Genomic DNA, 16,831 nt, shown 5'->3' on the forward strand with positions numbered 1-16,831 from the left:
CCACACACACACACACACACACACACACACACACACACACACACACACACACACACACACACACACACACACACACACACACACACACACACACACACACACAGTTAGGAGGCGGTAGAGGATGTAGATTTCTGAGCCATGTAATTGGTTGCCAGTCAGATTGGTTAATGTTGTTTCTCCATGTGAGGTTTTTCCCTAACAGGCTTCCATAGTCTGCTGCAGTTTAGCAGCTGGTTTAACCTGCTGGTTTAGGACTGGTTTTACCTGCCACACAGAGATACCTACTTGAGGAAGTAGCACTGTCCTGAGGGAGTCTTGGTCATCTCCCAGCCCGGAGGGAGGGGCACGTCGTCAGGGAGCGGCTGTGTTGCCATGACACTGGTTGCTGGGGCAGAAAGGGCGTTGATGGGGAGCGAGGCGGGAGAGGAGTGGGCACGCACATGATGAGGTGTCAGAGACCCAACGATGGTCCCATCTGAACTGGCCTGGACAGACACACAAGCACACATTTAGATCAGTGTCTCGGGGCAAGTTCAACTGATTGAGGTCTGATGGTCCAATGTGTGGAACACTAGTCTGTGGCGACCTACATGCCAGAACGGACAAGAACCTGACACCCTCAGCACACAGGGGGACAAACACCTGCCTGGAGGTGACAGCATTCCCTTCCCCCATATGCCTCCCTAGGCACAACTATGACAAAACTACCAACAAAAACGAGTCACAACTCCTGCAGCTCTGTCACACGCTGGGTATGTACATAGTCAATGGTAGGCTTCGAGGGGACTCCTATGGTAGGTACACCTATAGCTCATCTCTTGGCAGCAGTACTGTAGACTACTTTATCACTGACCTCAACCCAGAGTCTCTCAGAGCGTTCACAGTCAGCCCACTGACAACCCTATCAGATCACAGCAAAATCACAGTCTAAATGAACTGAACAATAATCAATCATGAGGCATCAAAGCCAAAGGAACTGAGTAACATTAAGAAATGCTATAGATGGAAGGAATGTAGTGTGGAAATTTACCAAAAAACAATTAGGCAACAACAAATTCAATCCCTTCTAGACAACTTCCTGGACAAAATGTTTCACTGTAATAGTGAAGGTGTAAACTTGGCAGTAGAAAACCTAAACAGTATATTTGACCTCTCAGCTTCCCTGTCAAGTCTAAACATTTCAAGCAGACAACCTAAGAAAATGAACAACAACGACAAATGGTTTGATGAAAAATGCAAAAACCTAAGAAATAAATTGAGGAACCGGTCCAACCAAAAACATAGAGACCCAGAAAACCTGAGTCTACTCCTTCACTATGGTGAATCACTAAAACAACACAGAAATACACTAGGGAAAAAGAAGGAACAGCACGTCAGAAATCAGCTCAATGTATTTGAAGAATCCATAGACTCCAATCACTTCTGGGAAAATTGGAAAACACTAAACAAACAACAACACGAAGAATTATCTATCTAAAATGGAGATGTATGGGTAAACCACTTCTCCAATATTTTTGGCTCTATAACAAGGAACAAACAGCAAAAACATATACATGATAAAATACACATTTTAGAATCAATTATTAAAGACTACCAGAACCCACTGGATTCTCCAATTACCTTGAATGAACTACAGGACAAAATACAAACCCTCCAACCCAAAAAGGCCTGTGGTGTTGATGGTATCCAACATGAAATGATAAAATATACAGACCACAAATTCCAATTGGCTATACTAAAACTCTTTAACATCATCCTCAGCTCTGGCATCTTCCCCAATATTTGGAATCAAGGAATGGTAGATGTGCAGAAGATGAATGTGCAAGTAGAGATACTGGGGTGCGAAGGAGCAAGATAAATAAAATAAATACAGTAAGGGGATGAGGTAGTTGGATGGGCTATTTACAGATGGGCTATGTACAGGTGCAGTGATCTGTGAGCTGCTCTGACAGCTGGTGCTTAAAACTAGTGAGGCAGATATGAGTCTCCAGCTTCAGTGATTTTTGCAGTTCGTTCCAGTCATTGGCAGCAGAGAACTGGAAGGAGAGGCGGCCAAAGGAAGAATTGGCTTTGAGGGTGACCAGAGAGATATACCTGCTGGAGCGCGTGCTACAGGTGGGTGTTGCTATGGTGACCAGTGAGCTGAGATAAGGCAGGGCTTTACCTAGCAGAGACTTATAGATGACCTGGAGCCAGTGGGTTTGGCGACGAATATGTAGCGAGGGCCAGCCAACGAGAGCGTACAGGTCGCAGTGGTGGGTAGTATATGGGGCTTTGGTGACAAAACGGATGGCACTGTGATAGACTGCATCCAATTTGTTGAGTAGAGTGTTGGAGGCTATTTTGTAAATGACATCGCCTAAGTCGAGGATCGGTAGGATGGTCAGTTTTACGAGGGTATGTTTGGCAGCATGAGTGAAGGATGCTTTGTTGCGGAATAGGAAGCCAATTCTAGATTTAATTTTGGATTGGCGATGCTTAATGTGAGTCTGGAAGGAGAGTTTACAGTCTAACCAGACACCTAGGTATTTGTAGTTCCATATTATTCTAAGTCAGAACCGTCCAGAGTAGTGATGCTGGACGGGCGGGCAGGTGCAGGCAGCAATCGGTTGAAGAGCATGAATTTAGTTTTACTTGTATTTAAGAACAGTTGGAGGCCACGGAAGGAGAGTTGTATGGCATTGAAGCTCATCTGGAGGGTTGTTAACACAGTGTCCAACGAAGGGCCAGAAGTATACAGAATGGTGTGGTCTGCGTAGAGGTGGATCAGAGAATCACCAGCAGCAAGAGCGACATCATTGATGTATACAGAGAAGAGAGTCGGCCTGAGAATTGAACCCTGTGGCACCCCCATAATCAAATCAAATCACATTTTATTTGTCACATACACATGGTTAGCAGATGTTAATGCGAGTGTAGCGAAATGCTTGTGCTTCTAGTTCCGACAATGCACTAATAACCAACGAGTAATCTAACCTAACAATTCCACAACTACTACCTTATACACACAAGTGTAAAGGGATAAAGAACATGTACATGAAGATATATGAATGAGTGATGGTACAGAACGGCATAGGCAAGATGCAGTAGATGGTATAGAGTACAGTATATACATATGAGATGAGTAATGTAGGGTATATAAACATTAAGTGGCATAGTTTAAAGTGGCTAGTGATACATGTATTACATAAAGATGGCAAGATGCAGTAGATGATATAGAGTACAGTATATACATATACATATGAGATGAGTAATGTAGGGTATGTAAACATTATATTAAGTGGCATTGTTTAAAGTGGCTAGTGATACATTTTTACATACATTTCCATCAATTCCCATTATTAAAGTGGCTGGAGTTGAGTCGGTATGTTGGCAGCGGCCACTAAATGTTAGTGGTGGTTGTTTAACAGTCTGATGGACTTGAGATAGAAGCTGTTTTTCAGTCTCTCTGTCCCTGCTTTGATGCACCTGTACTGACCTCGCCTTCTTGGATGATAGCGGGGTGAACAGGCAGTGGCTCGGGTGGTTGTTGTCCTTGATGATCTTTATGGCCTTCCTGTGACATCGGGTGGTGTAGGTGTCCTGGAGGGCAGGTAGTTTGCCCCCGGTGATGCGTTGTGCAGACCTCACTACCCTCTGGAGAGCCTTACGGTTGTGGGCGGAGCAGTTGCCGTTCCAGGCGGTGATACAGCCCGACAGGATGCTCTCGATTGTGCATCTGTAGAAGTTTGTGAGTGCTTTTGGTGACAAGCCAAATTTCTTCAGCCTCCTGAGGTTGAAGAGGCGCTGCTGCGCCTTCTTCACAACGCTGTCTGTGTGGGTGGACCAACACCGAGGAACTTAAAACTTACTACCCTCTCCACTACTGTCCCGTCGATGTGGATAGGGGGGTGCTCCCTCTGCTGTTTCCTGAAGTCCACAATCATCTCCTTTGTTTTGTTGACGTTGAGTGTGAGGTTATTTTCCTGACACCACACCCTGTAGGCCGTCTCGTCGTTGTTGGTAATCAAGCCTACCACTGTAGTGTCGTCCGCAAACTTGATGATTGAGTTGGAGGCGTGCATGGCCACGCAGTCGTGGGTGAACAGGGAGTACAGGAGAGGGCTCAGAACGCACCCTTGTGGGGCCCCAGTGTTGAGGATCAGCGGGGTGGAGATGTTGTTACCTACCCTCACCACCTGGGGGAGGCCCGTCAGGAAGTCCAGTACCCAGTTGCACAGGGCGGGGTCGAGACCCAGGGTCTTGAGCTTGATGACGAGTTTGGAGGGTACTATGGTGTTAAATGCTGAGCTGTTTGCTGAACAGCATTCTCACATAGGTATTCCTCTTGTCCAGATGGGATAAGGCAGTGTGCAGTGTGGTTGCGAATGCGTCGTCTGTGGACCTATTGGGTCGGTAAGCAAATTGGAGTGGGTCTAGGGTGTCAGGTAGGGTGGAGGTGATATGGTCCTTGACTAGTCTCTCAAAGCACTTTATGATGACGGAAGTGAGTGCTACGGGGCGGTAGTCGTTTAGCTCAGTTACCTTAGCTTTCTTGGGAACAGGAACAATGGTGGCCCTCTTGAAGCATGTGGGAACAGCAGACTGGGATAAGGATTGATTGAATATGTCCGTAAACACACCAGCCAGCTGGTCTGCGCATGCTCTGGGGACGCGGCTGGTAATGCCGTCTGGGGCTGCAGCCTTGCGAGGGTTAACACGTTTAAATGTTTTACTCACCTCGGCTGCAGTGAAGGAGAGCCCGCAGGTTTTGGTAGCGGGCCGTGTCAGTGGCGCTGTATTGTCCTCAAAGCGAGAAAAAAAGTTATTTAGTCTGTTTGGGAGCAAGACATCCTGGTCCGCGACGGGGCTGGTTTTCTTTTTGTAATCCGTGATTGACTGTAGACCCTGCCACATACCTCTTGTGTCTGAGCTGTTGAATTGCGACTCTACTTTGTCTCTATACTGGCACTTAGCTTGTTTGATTGCCATAGAGACTGCCAGAGGGCCGGACAACTGCCAGAGGGCCGGACAACAGGCCCTCCGATTTGACACACTGAACTCTATCAGAGAAGTAGTTGGTGTACCAGGCGAGGCAATCATTTGAGAAACCAAGGCTGTTGAGTCTGCCGATAAGAATGTGGTGATTGACAGAGTCGAAAGCCTTGGCCAGGTTGATGAATACGGCTGCACAGTAATGTCTCTTATCGATGGCGGGTATGATATCGTTTAGGACCTTGAGCGCGGCTGAGGTGCACCCATGACCAGCTCTGAAACCAGATTGCATTGCGAAGAAGGTACGGTGGGATTCGAAATGGTCGGTAATCTGTTTGTTAACTTGGCTTTCGAAGACCTTAGAAAGGCAGGGTAGGATAGATATAGGTCTGTAGCAGTTTGGGTCTAGAGTCTCCCCCTTTGAAGAGGGGGATGACCGCGGCAGCTTTCCAATCTTTGGGAATCTCAGACGATACGAGAGGTTGAACAGGCTAGTAATAGGGGTTGCAAAAATTTCGGCAGATAATTTTAGAAAGAGAGGGTCCAGATTGTCTAGCCCAGCTGATTTGTAGGGGTCCAGATTTTGCAGCTCTTTCAGAACATCAGCTATCTGGATTTGGGTGAAGGAGAAATGGGGGTGGCTTGGGCAAGTTGCTGTGGGGGGTGCAGGGCTGTTGATCGGGGTAGGGGTAGCCAGGTGGAAAGCATGGGCAGCTGTAGAAAAATGCTTATTGAAATTCTCAATTATTGTGGATTTATCGGTGGTGACAGTGTTTCCTAGCCTCAGTGCAGTGGGCAGCTGGGAGGAGGTGCTCTTATTCTCCATGGACTTTACAGTGTCCCAAAACTTTTTGGAGTTTGTGCAACAGGATGCAAATTTCTGCTTGAAAAAGCTAGCCTTTGCTTTCCTAACTGCCTGTGTATATTGGTTCCTGACTTCCCTGAAAAGTTGCATATCGCGGGGGCTATTCGATGCTAATGCAGAACGCCACAGGATGTTTCTGTGCTGGTCAAGGGCAGTCAGGTCTGGAGTGAACCAAGAGCTATATCTGTTCTTAGTTCTACATGTTTTGAATGGGGCATGCTTATTTAAGATGGTGAGGAAAGCACTTTTAAAGAATAACCAGGCATCATCTACTCACGGAATGAGGTCAATATCCTTCCAGGATACCCGGGCCAGGTCGATTAGAAAAGCCTGCTCGCTGAAGTGTTTTAGGGAGCGGTTGACAGTGACGAGGGGTGGTTGTTTGACAGCAGACCCATTACGCATGCAGGCAATGAGGCAGTGATCGCTGAGATCTTGGTTGAAAACAGCTGAGCTGTATTTGGAGGGCAAGTTGGTTAGGATGATATCTATGAGGGTGCCAGTGTTTACGGATTTGGGGTTGTACTTAGTGGGTTTATTATTTATTGATAATTTGTGTGAGATTGAGGGCATCTAGCTTAGATTGTAGGATGGCCGGGGTGTTAAGCATGTCCCAGTTTAGGTCACCTAGCAGCATGAGCTCTGAAGATAGATGGGGGGCAATCAATTCACATATGGTGTCCAGGGCACAGCTGGGGGCAGAGGGCGGTCTACAGCAAGTGGCAACGGTGAGAGACTTGTTTCTGGAAAGGTGGATTTTTAAAAGTTGAAGCTCGAATTGTTTGGGTACAGACCTGGATAGCCTGCAGAGTTCTGTCATGCTATCTCTGCAGTAGATTGCAACTCCGCCCCCTTTGGCAGTTCGATCTTGTCGGAAAATTTTATAGTTAGGGATGGAAATTTCAGGACTTTTGGTGGCCTTCCTAAGCCAGGATTCAGACATGGCTTGGACATCCGTGTTGGCAGAGTGTGCTAAACAGTGAATAAAACAAACTTAGGGAGGAGGCTTCTAATGTAAACACGCATGAAACCAAGGCTTTTACGGTTACAGAAGTCAACAAATGAGAGCAAATGAGGGCTGCAGGGCCTGGGTTAACCTCTACATCACCAGAGGAACAGAGGAGTAGTAGGATAAGGGTACGGCTAAAGGCTATAAGAACTGGTCGTCTAGTGCGTTCGGAACAGAGAGTAAAAGGAGCAGATTTCTGGGCAAGGAAGAATAGATTCAAGGCATAATGTACAGGCAAGGGTATGGTAGGATGTGAGTACAGTGGAGGTAAACCTAGGCATTGAGTGACGATGAGAGAGGTTTTGTCTTTAGAGGCACCATTTAAGCCAGGTGAAGTCACCGCATATGTGGGAGGTGGAACAACATGGTTGGTTAAGGCATATTGAGCTGGGTTGGAGGCTCTACAGTGAAATAAGACAATAATCACTAAACAAGACAGCAATAGACAAGGAATATTGACATTAGGGAGAGGCATGTGTAGCTGAGGCCATTTTGAGCCTGTAATCGAACCCACAAATGCTGATGCTCCAGATACTCAACTAGTCTAAAGAAGGCCAGTTTTATTGCTTCTTTAAACAGAACAACAGTTTCAGCTGTTCAGCTGTAACATAATTTCAAAAGTGTTTTCTAATGACCAATTAGGCTTTTAAAATAATAAACTTGGATTAGCTAACACAACGTGCCATTGGAACACAGGAGTGATGGTTGCTGATAATGGGCCTCTGTACGTCTATGTAGATATTCCATTAAAAATCTGTCGTTTCTAGCTACAATAGTCATTTACAACATTAACAATGTCTACACTGTATTTCTGATCAATTTGATGTTATTTTAAAATGGACAAAAAAAAAGTGCTTTTCTTTCAAAAACAAGGACATTTCGAAGTGACCCCAAACTTTTGAACGGTAGTGTATATAATTATTATTTTATTTTGTATTATTTTGTATTTTTTGCTAAGTCGTCACTGGGCCTACTATATTTATTTCTTAACTTTCCTAATATTAAGCACATTGCTTCTCTTTACAACAGCAGTATAGGCTTCTCTTTACAACAGGAGTATAGGCTTCTCTTTACAACAGCAGTATAGGCTTCTCTATACAACAGGAGTATAGGCTTATCTTTACAACAGGAGTATAGGCTACCTGGCTGGGCATGAAAATACGGGGAAAAGCGTCCTCCATTCGCTATTTAAGTGCATAGATGACATGTATTTTACCCGCTGCCCCTGTTCCGATAAAGGTGCATGATAATGTTCCATTCTAAATCAAAACTACTGTCACAGTGTGAATGATGGGAGTGATGGAGTGCTGCATCAGATGACCTGGCCTCCACAATCACCCGACCTCAACCCAATTCAGATGGTTTGGGATGAGTTGGAACGCAGAGTGAAGGAAAAGCAGCCAACAAGTGCTCAGCATATGTGGGAACTCTTTCAAGACTATTGGAAAAGCCTTCCAGGTGAAGCTGGTTGAGAGAATGCCAAGAGTGTGCAAAGCGGTCATCAAGGCAAAGGGCGGCTATTTGAAGAATCTCAAATATATTTTGATTTGTTTAATACTTTGTTGGTTACTACATGATTCCATATGTGTTATTTCATAGTTTTGATGTCTTCACTTGAATTATTGACTAGACTGGTGGGGGTCGGGGAGAGAGTTGTGGTATTGACTAGACTGGTGGGGGTCGGGGAGAGAGTTGTGGTATTGACTAGACTGGTGGGGGTCGGGGAGAGAGTTGTGGTATTGACTAGACTGGTGGGGGTCGGGGAGAGAGTTGAGTTATTGACTAGACTGGTGGGGGTCGGGGAGAGAGTTGTGGTATTGACTAGACTGGTGGGGGTCGGGGAGAGAGTTGAGGTATTGACTAGACTGGTGGGGGTCGGGGAGAGAGTTGAGGTATTGACTAGACTGGTGGGGGTCAGGGAGAGAGTTGTGGTATTGACTAGACTGGTGGGGGTCAGGGAGAGAGTTGTGGTATTGACTAGACTGGTGGGGGTCAGGGAGAGAGTTGAGATATTGACTAGACTGGTGGGGGTCGGGGAGAGAGTTGTGGTATTGACTAGACTGGTGGGGGTCGGGGAGAGAGTTGTGGTATTGACTAGACTGGTGGGGGTCGGGGAGAGAGTTGTAGTATTGACTAGACTGGTGGGGGTCGGGGAGAGAGTTGTGGTATTGACTAGACTGGTGGGGGTCGGGGAGAGAGTTGTGGTATTGACTAGACTGGTGGGGGTCGGGGAGAGAGTTGAGGTATTGACTAGACTGGTGGGGGTCGGGGAGAGAGTTGAGGTATTGACTAGACTGGTGGGGGTCGGGGAGAGAGTTGTGGTATTGACTAGACTGGTGGGGGTCAGGGAGAGAGTTGTGGTATTGACTAGACTGGTGGGGGTCAGGGAGAGAGTTGAGATATTGACTAGACTGGTTGGGGTCGGGGAGAGAGTTGTGGTATTGACTAGATTGGTGGGGGTCGGGAGAGAGTTGTGGTATTGACTAGACTGGTGGGGGTCGGGGAGAGAGTTGTGGTATTGACTAGACTGGTGGGGGTCGGGGAGAGAGTTGTGGTATTGACTAGACTGGTGGGGGTCAGGGAGAGAGTTGTGGTATTGACTAGACTGGTGGGGGTCAGGGAGAGAGTTGAGATATTGACTAGACTGGTGGGGGTCGGGAGAGAGTTGTGGTATTGACTAGACTGGTGGGGGTCGGGGAGAGAGTTGTGGTATTGACTAGACTGGTGGGGGTCGGGGAGAGAGTTGTGGTATTGACTAGACTGGTGGGGGTCGGGGAGAGAGTTGTGGTATTGACTAGACTGGTGGGAGTCGGGGAGAGAGTTGTGGTATTGACTAGACTGGTGGGGGTCGGGGAGAGAGTTGAGATATTGACTAGACTGGTGGGGGTCGGGAGAGAGTTGTGGTATTGACTAGACTGGTGGGGGTCAGGGAGAGAGTTGTGGTATTGACTAGACTGGTGGGGGTCAGGGAGAGAGTTGAGATATTGACTAGACTGGTGGGGGTCGGGGAGAGAGTTGTGGTATTGACGAGACTGGTGGGGGTCGGGGAGAGAGTTGTGGTATTGACTAGACTGGTGGGGGTCGGGGAGAGAGTTGTGGTATTGACTAGACTGGTGGGGGTCGGGGAGAGAGTTGTGGTATTGACTAGACTGGTGGGGGTCGGGGAGAGAGTTGAGGTATTGACTAGACTGGTGGGGGTCGGGGAGAGAGTTGTGGTATTGACTAGATTGGTGGGGGTCGGGGAGAGAGTTGTGGTATTGACTAGACTGGTGGGGGTCAGGGAGAGAGTTGAGATATTGACTAGACTGGTGGGGGTCGGGGAGAGAGTTGTGGTATTGACTAGACTGGTGGGGGTCGGGGAGAGAGTTGTGGTATTGACTAGACTGGTGGGGGTCGGGGAGAGAGTTGTGGTATTGACTAGACTGGTGGGGGTCGGGGAGAGAGTTGTGGTATTGACTAGACTGGTGGGGGTCGGGGAGAGAGTTGTGGTATTGACTAGACTGGTGGGGGTCAGGGAGAGAGTTGTGGTATTGACTAGACTGGTGGGGGTCGGGGAGAGAGTTGAGTTATTGACTAGACTGGTGGGGGTCGGGGAGAGAGTTGAGTTATTGACTAGACTGGTGGGGGTCGGGGAGAGAGTTGTGGTATTGACTAGACTGGTGGGGGTCGGGGAGAGAGTTGAGGTATTGACTAGACTGGTGGGGGTCGGGGAGAGAGTTGAGGTATTGACTAGACTGGTGGGGGTCGGGCGTGCAGGTGGTTGGCTGAAATTTGATAGAGGATGTCTTAATAAAGACTAACAATAATAAATCTTTGTACTTTTTAAAGAGCTGTTCATATGTATGGCTATTGATAAAACTTGTGAAACAATATTGATATTAATTACCTTTGATCTAGTTCAGTCTTATTAATCACTTAAACATATTTAATAATGATCTCTTACCTAGCTTGATGATTGTGGGCATTTGTGCTTACTTTTGTTTGTTCTAAATAGAGACATCTAGAAGAGCCATATGTCATAACAGCTAGAAGAGCCATGGGTCATAACAGCTAGAAGGGCCATGGGTCATAACAGCTAGAAGGGCCATGGGTCATAACAGCTAGAAGGGCCATGGGTCATAACAGCTAGAAGGGCCATGGGTCATAACAGCTAGAAGGGCCATGGGTCATAACAGCTAGAAGGGCCATGGGTCATAACAGCTAGAAGGGCCATGGGTCATATTGGATTGTATAGAAATGCAAGAAATGTGCTTTAGATACCAAAGAAATTGTGGGGGAGGACCCCCAGACTGGTTATCCCCCCACCCACTTCTAAAACTGCCCTCATTACTGTATGTAGAGTCAATCACATACACAAACACATTTTTTCACATCAAGGTGATTTGAATCCTTGCTGGTTACTAACTCATTCTTAGCTCTTTAGTTGTTTGTCTTCCAAATCAAATCCTGTCCTCAGTGGAAAAGTTGGGCTGTTCTCCAACACCATCCATCCATGATGAGCCTGTCCTGAAGCCTCTGAACACCTCATACCCTCCCAACTGTGTGTAGCCTCCAGTAGCAGCCTTCTAGTAGCCATCTCTTGTTTGGATAAATACCATAGTAGTGTGTTACCTACCATGTCTGGAGTGTGTGTGAGGCGTGTTTACCTACCATGTCTGGAGTGTGTGTGAGGCGTGTTTACCTACCATGTCTGGAGTGTGTGTGAGGCGTGTTTACCTACCATGTCTGGAGTGTGTGTGAGGCGTGTTTACCTACCATGTCTGGAGTGTGTGTGAGGCGTGTTACCTACCATGTCTGGAGTGTGTGTGAGGCGTGTTTACCTACCATGTCTGGAGTGTGTGTGAGGCGTGTTTACCTACCATGTCTGGAGTGTGTGTGAGGCGTGTTTACCTACCATGTCTGGAGTGTGTGTGAGGCGTGTTTACCTACCATGTCTGGAGTGTGTGTGAGGCGTGTTACCTACCATGTCTGGAGTGTGTGTGGCGTGTTACCTACCATGTGTGGAGTGTGTGTGCGTGTGTGAGGCGTGTTACCTACCATGTCTGGAGTGTGTGTGCGTGTGTGAGGCGTGTTACCTACCATGTCTGGAGTCTGTGTGCGTGTGTGAGGCGTGTTTACCTACCTGTCTGGAGTGTGATCGGGGATCCGGCTGTCTGAAGAAGGAGTCTGGTAGTTTCCTCATCCTCATAGGCAGAGAGGAGGGGGGCAGGGCGGAGGTTTTAGGGTTCATCACGGAGTTAAACAGCGCCTCCAGATCCGTCTGGGAGTCCCCGCGGACGTGCACGATCTGCTGCCCCACCGGGGGCGCGCACTGACCCTGCCGCGCGTCCATGTTGCCTTCCAGAGATGATGCGTCCAATTAAAACAACTGAACAGTTTATTATGAATGATAACGAATGATTCCAAAACGAGAAATGGTCCAGAGTTAAATGGAAGACGACCCTTAAACTGACTACAAAGAACCGATATTCTTTGGAGTTTAATTTGTTTTTGTGGATTTTAAAAGTTCTTATAGTGTTTTGTGTAATTCGTTATTTGATAAACTGGCAAAACATTGTTATCCTGCACCATCAAATGAAATAGTTATGTTAGTTTCCTTCGTGAATTTCCGCTGAAAACACGCATCCAGCCAGCCAGACGGCCCGTCCCACAAACCTCAGACAGACGAGCTGCACTCAACTTTTTTCCCCTACAGAAACTTCGTCTGATGATCGCTTTTCTTCAACCGATGGACTCGAAAACCGTCCCAGCGACTCCCAAATGTGATTTCTGCATACTGTCCGACATTCAGTCCTCTACATAGTTTCATTTGGTGAAAAATAAGTGTTTACGTGGTAATAAATCTCAGTTTTCCAAAGTTGTTCCAAACTGTCGATAGGACAGGCTACAGCCTCAGAGTCTCATGTGACCAGTGAGAGGCGGGGTTACAAGGTTATTTTTACAGTCTGTGGTTAAAGGCTGCCAGCAGAGGGCGCTGCCTCCTTTATTTATTCTTCTTCCACTGGAGTGTAAATCAGTACACCGTGAAACAAAAGAAAAAGGAAAATAATTACCCTGCCAACTAACCCTTCACTTATTATTATAATTTTTTTAAACACCACCCCATTCCACTACTTTGACCCTTCCTGACCCTACACCACCAGGCCAACAGCCTGGGAGGACTGTACACTACAAATCAAATCAAATCAAATTTTATTAGTCACATACACATGGTTAGCAGATGTTAATGCGAGTGTAGCGAAATGCTTGTGCTTCTAGTTCCGACAATGCAGTAATAACAACAAGTAATCTAACCTAACAATTCCACAACTACTACCTTATACACACAAGTGTAAAGGGATAAAGAATATGTACATAAAGATATATGAATGAGTGATGGTACAGAACGGCATAGGCAAGATGCAGTAGATGGTATAGAGTACGGTATATACATATGAGATGAGTACTGTAGGGTATGTAAACATAAAGTGGCATAGTTTAAAGTGGCTAGTGGTACATGTATTACATAAAGATGGCAAGATGCAGTAGATGATATAGAGTACAGTATATACATATACATATGAGATGGGTAATGTAGGGTATGTAAACATTATATTAAGTGGCATTGTTTAAAGTGGCTAGTGGTACATTTTTACATAATTTCCATCAATTCCCATTTTTAAAGTGGCTGGAGTTGAGTCAGTATGTTGGCAGCGGCCGCTAAATGTTAGTGGTGGCTGTTTAACAGTCTGATGGCCTTGAGATAGAAGCTGTTTTTCAGTCTCTCGGTCCCTGCTTTGATGCACCTGTACTGACCTCGCCTTCCGGATGATAGCGGGGTGAACAGGCAGTGGCTTGGGTGGTTGTTGTCCTTGATGATCTTTATGGCCTTCCTGTGACATCGGGTGGTGTAGGTGTCCTGGAGGGCAGGTAGTTTGCCCCCGGTGATGCGTTCTGCAGACCTCACTACCCTCTGGAGAGCCTTACGGTTGTGGGCGGAGCAGTTGCCGTACCAGGCGGTGATACAGCCCGACAGGATGCTCTCGATTGTGCATCTGTAGAAGTTTGTGAGTGCTTTTGGTGACAAGCCGAATTTCTTCAGCCTCCTGAGGTTGAAGAGGCGCTGCTGCGCCTTCTTCACAACGCTGTCTGTGTGGGTGGACCAATTCAGTTTGTCCGTGATGTGTACACCGAGGAACTTAAAACTTTCCACCTTCTCCACTACTGACCCGTCGATGTGGATAGGGGGGTGCTCCCTCTGCTGTTTCCTGAAGTCCACAATCATCTCCTTTGTTTTGTTGACGTTGAGTGTGAGGTTATTTTCCTGACACCACACTCCGAGGGCCCTCACCTCCTCCCTGTAGGCCGTCTCGTCGTTGTTGGTAATCAAGCCTACCACTGTAGTGTCATCCGCAAACTTGATGATTGAGTTGGAGGCGTGCATGGCCACGCAGTCGTGGGTGAACAGGGAGTACAGGAGAGGGCTCAGAACGCACCCTTGTGGGGCCCCAGTGTTGAGGATCAGCGGGGTGGAGATGTTGTTACCTACCCTCACCACCTGGGGGCGGCCCGTCAGGAAGTCCAGGACCCAGTTGCACAGGGCGGGGTCGAGACCCAGGGTCTCGAGCTTGATGACGAGTTTGGAGGGTACTATGGTGTTAAATGCTGAGCTGTAATCGATGAACAGCATTCTCACATAGGTATTCCTCTTGTCCAGATGGGTTAGGGCAGTGTGCAGTGTGGTTGCGATTGCGTCGTCTGTGGACCTATTGTGTCGGTAAGCAAATTGGAGTGGGTCTATGGTGTCCGGTAGGGTGGAGGTGATGTGGTCCTTGACTAGTCTCTCAAAGCACTTCATGATGACGGAAGTGAGTGCTACGGGGCGGTAGTCGTTTAGCTCAGTTACCTTAGCTTTCTTGGGAACAGGAACAATGGTGGCCCTCTTGAAGCATGTGGGAACAGCAGACTGGGATAAGGATTGATTGAATATGTCCGTAAACACACCAGCCAGCTGGTCTGCGCATGCTCTGAGGACGCGGCTGGGAATGCCGTCTGGGCCTGCAGCCTTGCGAGGGTTAACACGTTTAAATGTTTTACTCACCTCGGCTGCAGTGAAGGAGAGCCCGCAGGTTTTGGTAGCGGGCCGTGTCAGTGGCACTGTATTGTCCTCAAAGCGGGCAAAAAAGTTATTTAGCCTGTCTGGGAGCAAGACATCCTGGTCCGCGACGGGGCTGGTTTTCTTTTTGTAATCCGTGATAGACTGTAGACCCTGCCACATACCTCTTGTGTCTGAGCTGTTGAATTGCGACTCTATTTTGTCTCTGTACTGGGACTTAGCCTGTTTGATTGCCTTGCGGAGAGAATAGCTACACTGTTTGTATTCGGTCATGTTTCCGGTCACCTTGCCCTGGTTAAAAGCAGTGGTTGGCGCTTTCAGTTTCACGTGAATGCTGCCGTCAATCCACGGTTTCTGGTTACTCCCTGTAACTCCTCTGCAGTAGACTGTCATAAACCCAAGTTCTTCTCTGCAGCTGCCACCACAACACCATTTTCTGTTATTGATATTCCATTTCTGCGGTACAGTTGATAACCATGGCAATGAATGCAAAATGTCTACTATTCACTGGGAGCCTCTTAGGATCCCTCACCCTTGACCTCACCCTTCCTCTACTTTCTTCACTGCCTCAGCATACAAAACCCTCTGTACTACTCTGACACTGGCCACCTCAACCTGCATCTCTCGCACCGGACCCCAGCAACATGGGCACCCTTACAGTTAACACATTCCGCTTCTTTTGCCAAAACTACACATTCCTTTGTCTCATGCCCTCCAGGAAGCGTCTCACATTTAGGAATCTCCCTCCTACACACCGCTGCAACATCACCATCAGCTTGGCACCTGAAACAAGGTAGTGGGTTCGGAACAAGAAAGAGAGATATCCTAACATTAGCCTCGTTATTGTTATTTTATTGTGTTGCTTTTTATTAAATTTTTTAAAGACAGTGACTCTTCTGTTTCACCATGCTCGCCACCAGGCCTGCGTCGCACCAGAAGGCAGACGTCACAGACACAGGGAATCTTCAACTTTGGTTGATCCATCTCCACCCTTACCACCACCCCAGTAATCACTCCTTTCATTTGCGCCCTGTTCCTGAGAGCAAAGCAAGTAACAGGTTTTCTCCTCAGTCACGTGGCACGTAGCGCCTGCTCCCTCTGGGCGGAAGAAACACTAAAAATAATCACAAGTCCACTTTGGGTTACTTTCACTGATTGAACAGCACCCAACTCCTTCTTCACCCCACCCGAAACCACATATTTGTCAACCTAAGGGCAGGGGTCCACTTTCTCCAAAAATGTCTCTCCTTCTGGACCAGAGCTCTGAGATTTTCACCACACCTGCCACCTCAGGTACATCAGAGATCTTCACCACACCTGCCACCTCAGGTACATCAGAGACCTGCCACCTCAGGTACATCAGAGATCTTCACCACACCTGCCACCTCAGGTACATCAGAGATCTTCACCACACCTGCCACCTCAGGTACATCAGAGATCTTCACCACACCTGCCACCTCAGGAACATCAGAGATCTTCACCACACCTACCACCTCAGGTACATCAGAGATCTTCACCACACCTGCCACCTCAGGTACATCAGAGATCTTCACCACACCTGCCACCTCAGGTACATCAGAGATCTTCACCACACCTGCCACCTCAGGTACATCAGAGATCTTCACCACACCTACCACCTCAGGTACATCAGAGATCTTCACCACACCTGCCACCTCAGGAACTTCATCAGAGATCTTCACCACACCTGCCACCTCAGGAACTTCATCCTCATTCTCACCCAATTCACCTCCAGAGCTTTTGGATTATAGCTCATTCTGTTTGTGCTTGACGCCCCGTCTCCGCCATCATTGCTAGTGTAGCATGGTTCGTTCTGCGTTGTGTACTTTTAATTAGGACGCTGCCACAACTGAAGGTCTGCTAGTTGAAT

The 16,831-nt window shown here is 47.5% G+C and overlaps 1 protein-coding gene across 1 annotated transcript in view; it reads right to left on the reverse strand.

The window, feature by feature from the left end:
• LOC139537978 (transcriptional coactivator YAP1-like) overlaps nt 1–12,740 on the reverse strand; it is a 42,293-nt gene extending 29,553 nt beyond the window's left edge. Inside the window, exons 1-2 of the mRNA XM_071339909.1 lie at nt 11,971–12,740; nt 286–485 (exon numbers count right to left, since the gene is read on the reverse strand). Of these exons, the coding sequence (XP_071196010.1) occupies nt 286–485; nt 11,971–12,180 (410 nt within the window). The 5' untranslated portion in view covers nt 12,181–12,740. The remainder of the gene's footprint in view (nt 1–285; nt 486–11,970) is intronic.
• Nucleotides 12,741–16,831: the final 4,091 nt, after the last annotated feature.

Source organism: Salvelinus alpinus, chromosome 13 (genome assembly GCF_045679555.1).
Source record: "Salvelinus alpinus chromosome 13, SLU_Salpinus.1, whole genome shotgun sequence".
Classification (NCBI taxonomy): Eukaryota; Metazoa; Chordata; class Actinopteri; order Salmoniformes; family Salmonidae; genus Salvelinus; species Salvelinus alpinus.